Source organism: Triplophysa dalaica, chromosome 1 (genome assembly GCF_015846415.1).
Source record: "Triplophysa dalaica isolate WHDGS20190420 chromosome 1, ASM1584641v1, whole genome shotgun sequence".
In the NCBI taxonomy this organism is placed as follows: domain Eukaryota; kingdom Metazoa; phylum Chordata; class Actinopteri; order Cypriniformes; family Nemacheilidae; genus Triplophysa; species Triplophysa dalaica.
Genome location: NC_079542.1, coordinates 32,159,735 through 32,175,096, shown reverse-complemented (window position 1 = coordinate 32,175,096; position 15,362 = coordinate 32,159,735). Strand labels below are relative to the sequence as shown.

At 38.2% G+C, this 15,362-nt stretch overlaps 2 protein-coding genes across 3 annotated transcripts; one reads left to right on the top strand and one right to left on the bottom strand.

The window, feature by feature from the left end:
- The first annotated feature begins 13 nt into the window (after window positions 1–13).
- On the top strand, window positions 14–12,464 carry ubap1lb (ubiquitin associated protein 1-like b). 2 transcript variants are annotated; one of them, XM_056757151.1, is made up of 6 exons: window positions 14–118; window positions 1,381–1,511; window positions 2,977–3,549; window positions 5,055–5,258; window positions 9,070–9,171; window positions 11,175–12,464. In XM_056757151.1, the coding sequence occupies exons 2-6, from the start codon at window positions 1,392–1,394 to the stop codon at window positions 11,307–11,309; spliced, it is 1,134 nt and encodes a 377-aa protein (XP_056613129.1). In that variant the 5' UTR covers window positions 14–118; window positions 1,381–1,391; the 3' UTR covers window positions 11,310–12,464. The 2 variants fall into 2 exon arrangements, with proteins under 2 accessions (XP_056613129.1, XP_056613137.1); XM_056757159.1 differs by lacking the exon at window positions 5,055–5,258.
- Window positions 12,465–13,583: 1,119 nt separating this feature from the next.
- kbtbd13a (kelch repeat and BTB domain containing 13a) lies at window positions 13,584–14,990 on the bottom strand. Its single transcript, XM_056743227.1, has one exon. It carries the CDS (start codon window positions 14,988–14,990, stop codon window positions 13,584–13,586), a length of 1,407 nt encoding a protein of 468 aa, XP_056599205.1.
- Window positions 14,991–15,362: the final 372 nt, after the last annotated feature.

The following is a 15,362-nucleotide window of genomic DNA, read 5'->3' as shown; positions in this document are numbered from 1 at the left end:
GATAATGCGTTATATGGGCGGATCAGTGAAGCAAAGTCTTCCCTAATCTTTGTGAAGACTATAGTTACAGAATCACAATAACACTACACATATCATCACTAAAACTAACAGGACACAGGTGAGTACACAATACAAATGTGTTTTCTTTGTATTTATAAGCAGGGGTTGGTGTTCATTTAAAACTTGCTCATTGTTTTTTTATCTGTGCATATGTTTACTGGAAATGAACCTTAAACTTTTTATGCAACGCTCTGTTGCGATAAAGGAACAGTATTCCATTTCTGAGTCACCTTCATGTTTGTTTAAAGGATAACGAAAATAATCTTAAGGTGTAATGTAAATATGTATATTACTTTAAGCATTTAGCTTTGTTTGCTAGCTGTTAATATATTAATATATTACCTGCATTTTATGAAAAAAACATGACTACCTTCTATTGCTGTCTGAAACATGCACTCCGGCATCTCATTTGAAAATATTACGTTAAAATTAAAGTTGAAAGAAATCAATAACTTTCTGGTTGGTATCTTGTAGTTGGAACGTCTATCCTATAATGTTCGAGAAGCAAATCTGTTGGATCATTCAAGATACCTCTTGAGATGTTCTGCTTTGTGTTAAGACATAATACTGTAGCGTCTTGTACTTTCCATTGTTGTGTGCTTCACAAAAACAACTTAAGAGCTTATCAAGGGTATGGCTGTAGATGTCAAACCATCTGTTGAATAAGATGAAGAGCAGAATGTTAAAATCAGATCCGAGTAGCTGTTGACAACAGACAACGTCAGCAGGCCGTCTGGTGCACTAAATCAAGATCTTTAGGTTATAATCCTAATGTTGTACACAATCCATATTAACGTGACCCATCATGGAACTTTGTATTAAAGTTGTAATAAAGTAGCTTAGTAATAAAAAGGTGTTGATGGATGTTTACATATGAGAGCACGTGTCACAACACATCAGGTGGTGAGACGGTCACACGCTCGCTGTAATCTTAATCTCTAATCCTCTATAGTCTCCTTACTAATGCATAACAAGTAAACAAATAAAAAAAGGAAGTTTTGATCTGAGGACATGTACGTGATTTCTTTAGTCAACTGAAGAAAGCACCGCAGCAAACAATGACCTGGCGGTCCACCAGCGGTTTTTGGGTGTCACAGATTCGGCGGCTTGACACAGTCGGACCACCGTCGGCACACTGTCGACAATAACAAAAAATTCTCAGTGGTTTTGTCAGTGCAATGGAAGTCAATGTCGTTTGGTTACGAGCATTCTTCAAAATATCTTCTTCGTGTTCTGTAAATGACAGCAAGTCACACAAGTTTGCAACAAGGTTAAGTGAGATGGACTTTTTTGTCAATTTTTTTTTTTTTGCTGTTTTAGGTGGGGTCACAATGTCCTGTCTGGATGAGGTGCCCTTAAAGATCCCTCTTGGCTTCCTTGAGGAGGTTAAGGTCATCACAGCTCCAGAACTCACTGTACCAGACTACCTGAAGATACTACAAGATACTGAGGTCCGGCACTCCTGAATAACCCTAAAATAATGTGTTATTAAATAAAATATAAAAAATATGCTTGCCTGAGTAAAAAAAACACTTTAGTGGACACATGGCCTAACAATGACCATGATATGATTTATTTACAAAAATTTTGATAAATGCCAAGGTAATTCATGTCTGTAATATTTGAGAATGGATACAGAATTATCGATGTGGGCGTGGCTAATTGTTGTGAAAGCAGATAGATTATTAAATTAGATTAAAACCAAAAATGGCCACTACTATGTATGCGAAATAGTAAATTATGGATTTACAGGGACAGTTCACTCAGAAAATTAAAATATCATAATTTACTCGACCTCAATTTGTACCAAACCTGTTTATTTTTGTTCTGTTGAACACAAAACATGATATTTATAAGAATGTATAAAAGAAGACAGTTCTGGGGCACCATTGATAATCATAGAAGTTTTCTTTTCTTACTATGGAAGTCAATGATGCCCCAAAACTGTTGGTTACAAGCATTCTTCCAAATATCTTTCTTTTTGTTCAGCAGAACAATGGAATCCATACTGGTTCAAAATAACTTGAGGCTGAGTAAATGATGACAAAGATTTCATTTTTGGGAATACTGTCCCTTTAAGCTGCTCCCAAGATCTTAAAGAAGATCTATGACATCTTGGGCTCAATGTAATTTTCCAAAAGCATTCGCTGCCATCAACCTTAAGCCAATTTTACTGAGTGAAGGTCATGAGGAACCGTTGTAGCGTGCATCTAGATGTAAGCGTATCTCCTCCACCTCTAACCTATTCCCATGTGCCATCACTCTGTCAGCGTCAAATAATTGCACTGACTCATAACCTACAGAATGGTGTTTATTTAATCCTTGAGGTGTGCGGTCGAGTCTAGTTTATGTTTCAATGTTGAGAATGGAAAAGCTTCTTGGCCGTCAGTAATCTGTGGAATATTGTTGATACAATTGATACCGTCGATCCTTTTAGATAAAATTCCAACAGGTTTGTGTGCTTTTCGCAAAGCAAACACGTTGTTGTTGGAGGTTGTTATAATCTAATCAGAAATGAGCTCATGCGATCCTTTTATGGAGAACTTCAGTAAAGTCTTACTCATTCGGCCCACACGTGTCCAAAAACAACATTGAGTACCTGCCTTGGAGCGCTGCATGTATCATTTGACTTGAATGGGATAAAATTGTTGCGTAACATTTGGCCGGTGTACTGTTTGTACTTGTCATTTTCACATCTGGTTTGCGGTCGTCTGATTCGCAATGCTGATACCAGCAGATAAGACGAATGTAACTTGCATTAGATCATAATATGCATTCATATACTGTACGGCTAATCTAGAGAACCTTTTATTTGATGTTCATGTTAAATGTATGTCGTGAAGTTATGAGAAACATCATTTGGAAATGTTTCATGTAAACATAAAAAACTTGAGTGTCTGTGTTTTGTTGTTCCAGTATGTGTTCAGTCTGGAGAACCGGGTTCTGACGGGTCTCCAGAGCGGCTATCAAACCCTCGGCCTGCGCTGCGAGAAGATGGCGACCTGTCCTCCATACTGGATGATGTTCAGCAGTCCTCAGGAGAGCAGATTGGCCAGCCGCTGGAGCAGCGACTTCTGGGAGCCCGACCCTCGTCCCCGCAGCCGCAGTTTAAACGCGGCCCACTACCGTGCCATGAAGGACAGAGTCAAATTCACCATTTCAGACTCAGAAGATGAGGAATTCAATGAAGAAGATGGGATGGCCAAAAGCAAGCCTAGACAGGATGGTTCGTGCTCGCGAAGAGAAGCTTTGGAGTTGAAAGACTTGAACACTTGTGGATCATCGGATTTCTTGAACCTGCCTCCACCTTTCGGTCTCTACACACAGAGCAGGGGAACCATCCGACAGTCTTCTCTAAGCAACACCAGAAGAACCCTCCAGAGGAGCCAAAGAACCGCTGGGCATCCGAGAGTGTCATTCGCGTCTTCAAATGACCACGCGCAGTCTGAATGCATTTCTCCACTCAGGCACAATAAACAAACCACAAAGGTAAGACTTAGTACCTACAGTCAGAGGTGTTTGAAAGTTACGACACTCACATAGACCTCCACAGTAAGAATGGAATGTGGAAGTTACTGGCGTCATGGAGTGTCCGATTGTTCCAAACATCGCATTGAAGCCCATTCATTTCAGTGTCTCCCAAACAGATCTGCTGTGCAGTTGGTGAAATAACTTCATGTTTTAAGTAAAATTGCTTGGAACCTGATGTTCCAAATATGGTAAGAGGCGTCACATTTCTGCCACACGCTTGCAGTATTCTACCAATCACTACGCACTGGTTAACTGGCCAATGATAGCACACCTCGCTTGACAGGGGTTGGCAGTCGTGGCCTAATGATTAGAGAGTCGGACTCGTGACTAGAAGGTCGCCAGTTCGATTCTCAGGGCCGGCGGGTAACGACTGAGGTGCCCTTGAGCAAGGCATCTTACAATTACTTGCTCCCCGAGTGCTGCAATGATAGCTGCCCACTGCTCCGGGTGTACGTGTGTTCACTACTCTCTGGATGGGTTAAATGCAGAGGTCACATTTCGGGTATGGGTCACCATATCTGACCAATAGGTCACTGTACTCCACTGTGAAATAAAAAACCCAAATGTCTGGAAGCAGTTTTGACTGATCCAAAGTTGCCATCTGTGGTCTTTGGGGATCACAAATCTAAACAATCTATTCTGTACTGTTATTTTATCTGATCATGAAATATTTAGCAAGTTGTTAAAATAAAAGCTGTTCATAGTTGTCCATTCACTAAAGTTTGTGTTTCCCTTAGAAGACAACGGTTGTCTCAACTATGGATCTAACTGTCATTCCTTTGATAAAACCAGAAAGGTATTTTAATCACTTCAAAGAGGCAAGAGGCCAGTTGTCACCTTTTCCCATCCAGATTCATTGAAAAGACCATGGCTGAAAGGAATTTTGTTGATTCTTGTGATCCGACCGTCTGGACGGTTTAATTCATTCTGATATTTAACACGCATGACTTCTCCGAAGAAGACTTTCTCAGATTTCTGTCATGTCTCCGTAGCTGTGCTGGCTAATAATAGCCAGTGTTAAGTCTTTTCCGGGAATCTTCCCAAGCTGCAACAAATTTGTCCGGATTAGCAAGTGGAAGTGCCCGGTAAATGTCTTTCTCAGCAAAGTTACGATTCAAGGTTACGCTTGTGATGACAGCATGTTATTAAGGCCCATGACATAATTTCCTGTCAGGCCACACGTCCAGGGATTCACTAAACATGCAGGCACTTGTAGTATATTTTTGTAAACACAAATGCTAAATCATGCATGGAAATGTGTTTTTTACTCGTGTCATTTACTCGTTTCAAACAGAGATGGCGATAGAGAGGCAAATGACACTTGCTAAGCATTTTTAAACGTCCTCAAAATCATTTGCCAGCATCAGTGTGTATTGCATTCTGAATTTCCCAGTATTGAGTTTCCTGCCATCATCTCTCAAGGGTAGCTTGTGACCGTGAGCCGCTGTTGTTATTATTTCCAGGCCTGGGGTTCGTCTCGTCCCCCTGCGGTGGCCCCATCACGGCCACTCCATTCCCACACCACGTCCCTGGACTCTTCAGTCGAGCTGCTCTCCGCTCTCAGCCCAGAAGAGAGGGAACTGCTGGCGGCCGTGACCGAGCGGGGTTACCCTCTCCGTACAGCTATCATCGCCCTGCAGAAGACGGGCCAGCAGAGCCCTGAGCAGGTCAGTGAGGAGAGGGATTGTGACACCGGAGCTGGCCTTCAAACGGATCAAAACCTAATACTGGGATTCTCGCCACTGACTCGGTTACCCTGCGTCATGCATTAAACTTAACCCTACTCCAGTGATCTTTGCTTTTAGACCTGCGTTTGTATTCTACCATTGATGTGCCCACACATAAGCTCCTCTTATCTATGAATATTAAATAAAAAATAAAATGTTAATATTTAAATACTAACCAAAGTCTAATCAATAGTCATAATATTTGAAGAGTTTGGTTCCAAAATGAGATACAAATTTTAAAACATGTTTTTATTGTGTTAGTTAGCTGTATTTTTAGTTATTATGTCCTAAATCAAAACAAACCAACTGCAGTTTGATTGATATCAATTGGAATGCACAATAAAAAAACATGATCTTAGAAAAGATACTTAAGGGATTTATCCCATTTTGTAACCAAACTCTTTATTTACATAATGACATTGGTACATCCTGGTTATTTAAGGTCTGGTCGAATTTAAAAACATCTGTACTTTGCTTTTCATTTATAAAGAATAACTTTCTGTCAGACACTTTGTAGTGATCTGGAGAAATTTATGTAATGTCAGATTTGCCAGAGATTTCATATACCAGCAAGGCTACCAAAGCTTTATTTTCATTTCTTTCAGTAAGAGGAAAACATCTGCTTCCAGACTCTTTAATCTGATTCTGGTTGTGATGAAAAAAAATCATAAAAATAGACACTATCGCCCAAAGTTTCCACAACCTAGTATCTGGTTTTCAAAACCTCTCAGGAGAGCAGATGAAGCCATGGTAATGAACAAATACATCAGTAATGTTGCCAAGCACCGTGGGAAACTTATGTTCTTCATGAATTAGCAAAGTTTATGTTATGTTGTATTTTAAAGGGACACTAAAAAATTCTGACATCACAGGAAGAGGGCTGAACAATGACATCGGGCCTACATTAAGTCAGATTGATAGCTTTGAAGAATCTGCCCTTTAGATTTAATTAAATAAAATAATGATTTGCTGAGATGTTGCTCTTTCATAGCTCAGGAGATTTTTTGAAGTTCTCAGTGTTTCCAATCAAGTATCAACTTTTACATCTAAGTGTAAAATTAATGTAGAATGTATAAAACAATCTGGATCTGGAGAAATGTTGAAATTGAGATCTTCAATAAAATAAACTTTTGTTGCAGTCTTGACAAATCTTAGCTCAGTTTGAGACCTCTTATTGATTATTGAAAGAGTGTTGGCGAGGCTGTCTGGACGGTGTCCGGAGCGATTGAGAAATTTAGAATATCATGTAAGTTTGTTGTGGAAAACGAGCTCTTATTCCTGACTTTCTTTATATATTAACCACAAAATAAATGCTAAAATATAAATAAAAAATCCCTGTGACACAGATAAACATAACAAGACCAACAATGTAAAATCCTCAACTGGTCCAAGCGGGCCTCGAACCAGTCAAAGACTCAGCATTCGAGATGACCTCTAGACTAACAATGATTTATGTTGTATACCGCATACGCATAGTGAGAATTCTGTAATCACCCTCTTTACTTTTCCAATCTGTATGACTGTATAATGTGTAAACCGTATAAACACAAAAGAAGATATTTGAAAGAAAGTTAGTAACAGAAAACCGTTCGTCCACATTGACTTTTCTTCAAACAATAGAAGTCAATCGGGACCATTTGTAAATGATGACAGAAATTTCGTTTTGGGGGGGAACTACAAGTCATGACTTGACTTAATTTGACATATTACACATTTTATTACATTTACATAGAGTGCGCAATCCCAGAAGAGGAGGGGCTATGTATATTAGCTAATACGTTTGCATTTTGAGTGACGTGTGACGTTAATTTAATGTCGATCGGCAAACGCGTGGCGGCGTATGACGTTAATTTAGCATAATACGGCGCTTATTTAACGCCTGGCGGCGTAAAGAAATCGAGTTTAATATTAATACGGCGATCCAAAGCACGCGAATTGTGATACTGTTGGCTTTCGATAATATCAATGCATTCCTGTCAATCACGCAGCGTCGGGCATATTAAAGATAGCCAAAACGATTTGATTTTTATCTGTTAAAAAAGTTTACAAAAAACGGTTTGTAAAATGTTTACTTCTGGATTTGAGGTCGAGAATTCCCGAAATCCGAGTTGTCTTAAACAATTCGTTAATAGAGTAAGTGCGTTTTAGACAAGGCAAGTTCATTTATGTAGCACATTTCATACACAAGGGCAATTCAAAGTGCTTTGCATAAAATGATTGACAAAAAGAAATAAGACGTATCTTTAAAATGCAAATTATTTAAGATCACAAATTAGATTTAAAGAAAGAATAAAACCGCAATAAAATTGATTAAAAATGTGAGAAAAAGAGAAGAACAATGGAAAAAAAATGAGAAATAGAAGTGCAGTTGATTTGAACCAGCAGTACTCAGGTTGTAAATGCACAGCTCAACAATACTAATTATAGAATAATAGATAATTTCAAGCCTTAATTTGTTTAAGAGATCTTTTTAAACTTATTGAAAGAAACCATGACATTTCAAATGTTAACACGTATCACTAAATGTTATAACGTTTTGTAATGACATCATCTGTGACTATGAAAAAGACAGCACTGTTATAAAAATCCGTAAATGAAAAGACACATTTGTAAAGACACCATAAATATGCTCAATCACTTAGTGACATTGAAATCGAATCCATCCCCGTGTTGTTTGAACACGTTAGCGTATACAGAAGTATCCCGTTTAAAGGCATGCAGTATGTGAAGTTGCGCATGCGCACTTATAAATTTATGACGTCGAAATGCATGACGTCACAGCGCTACAGTCTGCAGCCGGGACTACTTGTACAGGTCGGCCAAATTCCTTGCGTTTAAGATAACTTTTCAAAAGCAATCTCGCTACATGTGAGTGACCTTACATGTTAAAATTGAATCAGATTTTTTCTAGTCATTCTAGTCACGTGCTAGCTAGCATTAGAAAGGTGTCTATATAATATAACAGTAAATGCTTAAATTAGAGGCATGTGCAATCCTTTATTCAAAAAGAATAATCAGTTGTAATGAAAACACGAGACAGCTGGCTGTGCTGGATGATCAGATTGGAATCAACAAAGCTTATCTGATTACTGGGATTTATCAGACAAGCCGTTTCTTCATCTCTAGATCCATATGCCTCTCATGTTTCACACCGCTCCGCGCTCAATCTGTTCTGTATTTCACATCATGATGGAAGCTGATAGCTAATAAACATTGTCACTACTGGTGGTAGATGTTTCGCCCCACTGCTGTGTCTGTGGTGTTTCTGATAACCAGATCACTTTATCTAATTACCTAGTTATTGGGATTAAACCAGTTTTCCTTAAAAATCCATGTGAACTTGACTTTGCCTTAGTTTTTGTATAGTTTAGAGGGCTAATCTTCAATCACGCTCTCAGAGTAAAAACTAAATCTGCTGTTCTTGAAAATGATATGTTGTCTCTCTATCGCCATCTCTGTTTAAAACATAATACTGTTAACTTTACCGTAGTTAGAACTTTTTTTGGTGTAAACAGTTGAAGTAATTTTTTTCAATTGATCCAACTTTTAATTTTTTGCAGTATATCATTACGTGTGTTTAATTCAATTTACATCTGACTCAGATTTCCCATGAAACACCCGACAGCTCAAATGATAAATTTAAGATTTTCTTAAACCAAAAGTGAAAATGACAATTGCAGCTTTGATATCTATTCTCTGTTGTGTATGATGTGTTCATATATAACAGATGTTTTTATTTTCTCTCCTGCAGATCTTGAGATATCTGGTGGCGTGTGATAGGCTTTGTGAACTTGGCTACGATGAAGCTCAAGTTGAAGAAGCGCTGGAGATGTTTCAGAACTGTGAGACCAAGGTAGGTCCCATTCCAATAAAACCCTTTGATTTCCTTTTGAAAATAAGGTTCTTTGACAAGAGCATGTCAACCTTGGCTCGATAAACAAACCTAACGCTGGGAAAAAACCTTGACCTGAGTAATGACTAGGAACCATAACTGGTAAACTGTTATATCGTCTGCACAGTAGATAGTAAGGATAGTTTTGCAGCACGCGAGGGTATATAAGCATTGTTTGTTGTCATGTGACAACAGACTTAACAAGTGAACAGCAACACTGTAAAAGTCATTAAAAACACAATATATACCACATAGCATAGCACTCAGCCAGCTATAAATCAACGTCAACCTCAACGTCTGAGCATTATGATAGCACAGGCAAGATGAATACTTAACATTTATTACCTAAATTGGTGGTCCTCAAACTGTGGTACTTGAACAGACCCCTGATGGTAGTTGCAATCGTTTTTTACTTCCGAATTTAGACGTGTTTCTGAGTCAAATGAAATTTTTGAATGAGAATAATAGTGGGCGTGGCTTTCGTCTTTCTCTGCGATTTGATTGGATGTATAACAACAGCAGACTCACAGTTGAAGGGGAGGAGTTAACAGATGCTCTGCCCAAGCCGTCTAACATACGCCATTTAAGATGTATAGTCATTACAGGATAGAAGTCCATTTTCAGATTTTAACTAAAGAATATAAGGGCACAGAAATTTCAAAAAGAGAAAGACCCACATTGATAAACTTTTTACAATAAACGCTGCAATATTTCATGATTTTTTTTATTTCACTGGGACTTTAAAAACTCTTTACATTCTGTGTTTAAAATACAATGTCAAATGTTTAATACATGATCGATAAATACGGAATACATATCAGCCTTTTTGCAAATGAATGTATGAATTATTGTTTATCTATCATTGGTTTATATAACTCAGGCACGCGACAGGCAGGTCAAACACTGAGCAGAAGCATACAGACACTTGTGAGTCTCTGGCTGCATCCAAAATCGACTACTTCCGCACAGATTCGGGATCGGATGGACACTTTTCTATCCCATGGTGCAATGGGAGGTTGTTGTTTATACATCATATGTCGAAGTGCATATGGGTCACATGACAATAAGACACTTCTACTATATAGAACGTACTGTTTTGACTTGCGATAGGTAGTTCGTACTGTCACAGTATGCGATTTCAGATGCAGCCTCTCACTCACTCTCTCTCTTCTGATGAGCTGCGTGCAACTTAAGCTTATTATGTATTCCTGCAGTGAAATAACTTGCTCAGGGCAGGTCTAAATTAAAAATAAACCTTAATTTTCAAAAATCCTCTTATTTTTCCAAATGTTTCAGCTTTTTTCAGATTCTGCAAGGGGTGTGTAAACTTTTGAGCACAACTGTGTATTACTGTGGACAACTGAAACGTGTTTTGTGTCCACTATTACAGCTGACTAACTTGAAAAACACGGAAGCACATATTCTTTACTTTAAAAACAGCAAAAAAAGTGTTTGAATTATTATTAATAGAGGGTATGCACGTGTCTTCACTTTCCCATGTGCACCGCCTGCTTGAGTGGTAAAACACTGGGCAAAATGAATGGTTACAATATCAGGAAATGCAATTCCACACAACATTTGAGTGTCTGAGAATACCTGATTCCTTTGTAAGTCATAAGGTAGTCGTAAGGATCACCGTTGAGTCCAGCTGCTTGTAGTTTCAGCAAATAATAGCAAGTTTTAGTCACGTTTTTTTGTTCCTCCTATTGAATGCAGCCATCTTGCTTTGTTTTTGTTCACGTGGGAAAGTGATGTCAATGCCTACCCTCTATAGGCTACATTAGAATTGGAGGACGAGGTGTAAAGATAAAGTTTCCCAGCTCTGCTATTAATTGATGTGTTTATTCATATGATGTTCTATGTCCTTAGGTGCTACTAATTTTATTAGTTTATAAGGTGTTACTTGATCTGAAAAGTTTGAGAACCACTGATGTAAATCTTCCTTCAACTTCTCCTTTCTTAAGGCCGAGGAGTTCCTTCACCTTCTCACGCAGTTTAACGAAATGGGCTTCCAGCAGAATGCCATTAAAGAGGTTCTGCTGGTGCATGAGAACCACAGAGAGCGAGCGCTGGAGGAGCTCATGACCCGCGTGGCCTGACAAATGGATGCTGACATGAGTCAACTGCTGTCATGCTCTTTATGCTATTCATAGCGCTCACATAGCTGTGGCTTGTTTATAAGATGCTAAAATACATGTATGTATATTTGTTGTGTAATGTAGATTTGTGTCGAGTTAGAATCATGATCTTGGAGAGAAGCAAAGTAAGGATGTTGGCTTACAGAAGGAAAACTTTGCATTTGCTAATGTACAGTATTTATGGAAATGTAAACATGGGAATGTGTTATGTTAATCCTTTCTTGGAATTCATGAAACTTTTTTATTTTACATACATTAGAATTGTTTATTATGTAAACACATCTAGGCAACTTTACTATAACATAAAATGAGAAGCACAATTGGTACACATCAAATGTTTTTAGTTTTCAAAACTGTAAAAAAAACTATAGGCTTTGCTTAATTTCTTGTGTAAATTGAAATTTAAGTAAAATTGTGTGCAAAGTTTGCACAAAGCTACACCAGAAAATTGTAAAAAAAAAAATTGTGGGTAAAAGCAATTAGTAGGATTGAGTCAATTTTTTTATATTTTTTTTTACACATTAAACAAAATACTGTGAGAAAAAACGTGACAGAATATTTTAAGTAAAACAAACACAAAAAAATAACTAAATTCTACCAGTTGTTTTTAACAGTGTATATGAACAGAAAACGCATTCAAAAGGTTTAGAATAGTTTGCACATTTTTTATTTATACTTCTCTGTATCTATATGTGATATAATGTACATACATATATTTGTTAAATGTGTAAAGCATGTAATGTATTAAAATGGTTTGCATATACGTGTGTCTATATGTCCTCAAAAACACATTATCATGAAGAATTAATAGCATTTTTGACAAATATGTTGAAAATGTTGCACACAACAAACAAAAAAGCTAATCACATGAGTGAATAAGACAGACATGACAAAATACTGTTGATAGACTACCAAACTTTTTTTTTTTGGTAAACTGTTTGGTTTTCAGAATTCTCGGGCACCCAGTGTTGTAATGAGTGAACCTACTGCAACCGTTACCAAAGCATTCAGGAATGTCAGGGTTTCATTTTCTGAAGGTTTCAAACAGTCAGTATCCAGTCTTACCAATTTAGGAGATCACAAAGCCTTATATGAATAAAGTATAATTTATGATAATCATCGTTCTCTTGCTTAATTTGAATGGCTCTGGCCTCCGCCGACCCCTGCTCTTCTGGTATGGGTACTCCGGGGATCAGCGTTTCACAGATGGCTTGTTTCATATAAAAACAGGAAATATCTTTATAGTTTGTCCTTGTGGTCTTTGTAGTCACAGTCACATACTGTATCATTTATTAACTATGAATGTTGTATAACATATTTGTGAACATTAATATGGAACATTCATTTATTATTAACCTTGTTTGCTTTATTTAAAACAAACAAATGTAAGGAGAATGTTTATGTTTAATAAATATATATTGTCTCTTACGCATTTTATTTTTGTGTTTATAAACAGATACATGTAAATATGTTTAGAAAATATTTAATGTATTTATTAATATTTACCAATATTTTAAATTATATATAAACTTGTATTTGTCTTTTTTTACATTTTGTTAAAATAATAATATTTAATAAAGTATTGTATTTATAATTGTTTTTAAATATCTGCATGTATGTGTATGTGTTTATAAACCGATTTTTTTTGGTACATTACATATATTGTGTAAACACAAACTTTTATTCTGGATGCGATTAATCTCCTGACAGCTCTAGAAAAAATCTTACTTAAAAATACTTATTATATTATTAACAGATAAAATTGTATTCAGTGTACATTAACCAAGTTGTATTTTCTCAAAGGTCGCCTTACATCTAAATGTTTAATCTATCCTGAGGGGACATTAAAGGCAAATATTGTATAGGAAAATGCCACTTTTGACCATTACTGTACATAGGTACTCCAATAGACTGTAGAAGGACCATGGCTAAAGAATGCTGGCAAACATGCTAGTTTTTATTGATTTATGAAATTATCATTTTGATTTGATACTTTTTTTAATTTTCTTGCAACTGTCTAGCAAATACAGCAACAGATATGAACAAAAGATGAATTTTTCAATAAAAGTTTGGTGGGTGTGTGTTTATTTAACCCCTTCAGACGCAGGACTTCCCATCTAAAAGCAGTAACTTACATCACCAACCTCCCTTTGCCTGTTAACTGAAACACTTGCAAAAATAAACATTTGACTCTAGATTCTAGGCAACTAAGGTTAAAAAAGGATGTATCACCACTCATTCAGGGCATTTTACAGAGTTTGAAGGGAGGCTGTAGATCTCTGGTCCGTTATGATTCTTTTTTAAAACCTGGCTGCTTTTCTTTGGCAGTCTCAGGAGAAAAGTCCACATGGAGCCAATTCTTGAAAATCCTGTCATTTCTTTTTTCGTCCTCCACTTGTTCTCCTCAATAGCGTATTCCACCGTTGCCCTGCTATTCAGAGTGAAAACAGAGTCCCCACGCACCACTGCGGTAAACAAGGCTCCTTTGCTGTTTTCGTACTGCCCGTGCATGGCCGTCCACTGACCCGTGGTGAGATTGTAACAGTCCATCCTGCATCTCAAAAAGTCATCAGATGGTCCATTCCTCATTACGTACAAGTTGTCCATGTGGGCCACCATACAATGGCCATAACTTTGATGCCTAACAAGTGTGGTGGTTAGCTCCCACTTATCTTCCTTTCGGATGTACTCGTAGATCTCTGTAGCGTCTTTGGGTTTCCAGAGGCAGATGAACAGTCTGCTCATTGTTTTGGTGCAAGCGACAGCGGCTGTAGGTCTCGGCAGATGGGCGGCAAAGTTCCAAGTGTCCGTCGAGACTTTGTACCTCTCCACAGAGGACAATACGGTCTTGTTGTGCTCTCCACCAATGATGTAAAGGTTGCCCTCGTGGCCAACCAAGGTGCAGTTGTAACGAAGTTTTTGCGGGCTGGAAAATGTGCTCCAAGTGTCTGTAGATACGTCGTAGCAGAACCCCGAGTCTACAACTCTGTTGGTAACGTCGTAGACCCCTCCAACAATGTAGAGCTTGTTGTCAAGGACTGCGACACCTGCCATGGTGGTACTAGCATCGATGGGTAAATGTGTGAGAATCTTCCAATCCTTCTCATCTTCATCCAGATAACAAACCGTTCTCATGAAGTCCTGCAGAAGCTTGATAGTTGGCGAGTGAGTGCCTACAGTCACATATGTATTAGGAATAAGGGACTTGACATATTCAATCAAATCCTCGGGTAGGCACTTCACATCTTCTTTGAGGTCTTCATACATGTCCCGAATAAACAAAGCAGTACTGTTGAAGAGCCTAAATAGCCCAAAAGTAGCAGCTGTGTGATACATAAGAAGACAGTTGTCTGAATTGACAATGTTCACGAGATGCTCGGTTAGAACCTCTACATGAAGGAAAGCAGCACATTGTATAGCTTCAACAATTTCGTCTCCGTTAAAAATGGGTCTCTCTCCATTTAACACCCGGAGGGTGACCAAGAAGCCTCGAGCACTCAGTGCCGGAAGATAAATCTCATCCTGGTGGCATTCCTTCATCCCAGAATGGAAAAGAGCACGGAAGTATTCGCAATTGAGCTCCAGGAGGCCTTTGTCCACCATGAAGACATTTTCAACAAAGCAAATTTTCACAATACCCATTGACTGGCAAACCGCTTTTCTTGTGTTGTCCTTTATGTCAGCACAGCTGCTCAACTCCATCAAGTTACTGCCGGTCATTCTGTTCTGAATCCCATTGAATTGTCCGCTTCTGCCTAATCAGACGATCCTTTAAAGAGATTCAAGCCACAAATGACTCGATGTCTCCCAAAGTGACAAGAGTCGTCCCATCTCCAAAGGCAGGTGCACTTGACTGTGTCCTTCATAATGTTTGTATTTCACCAAGAATAGAAGTGGCTATAGATAGACGTGAAAAGCGTGGCAGCATAACGCTGCAGTGGTATCGGGGAGTTCTATCACAGCCCGTGAGGAGAGCGATGGCAGATAGCCATCACCCCAGAGGGCAGCAGACCT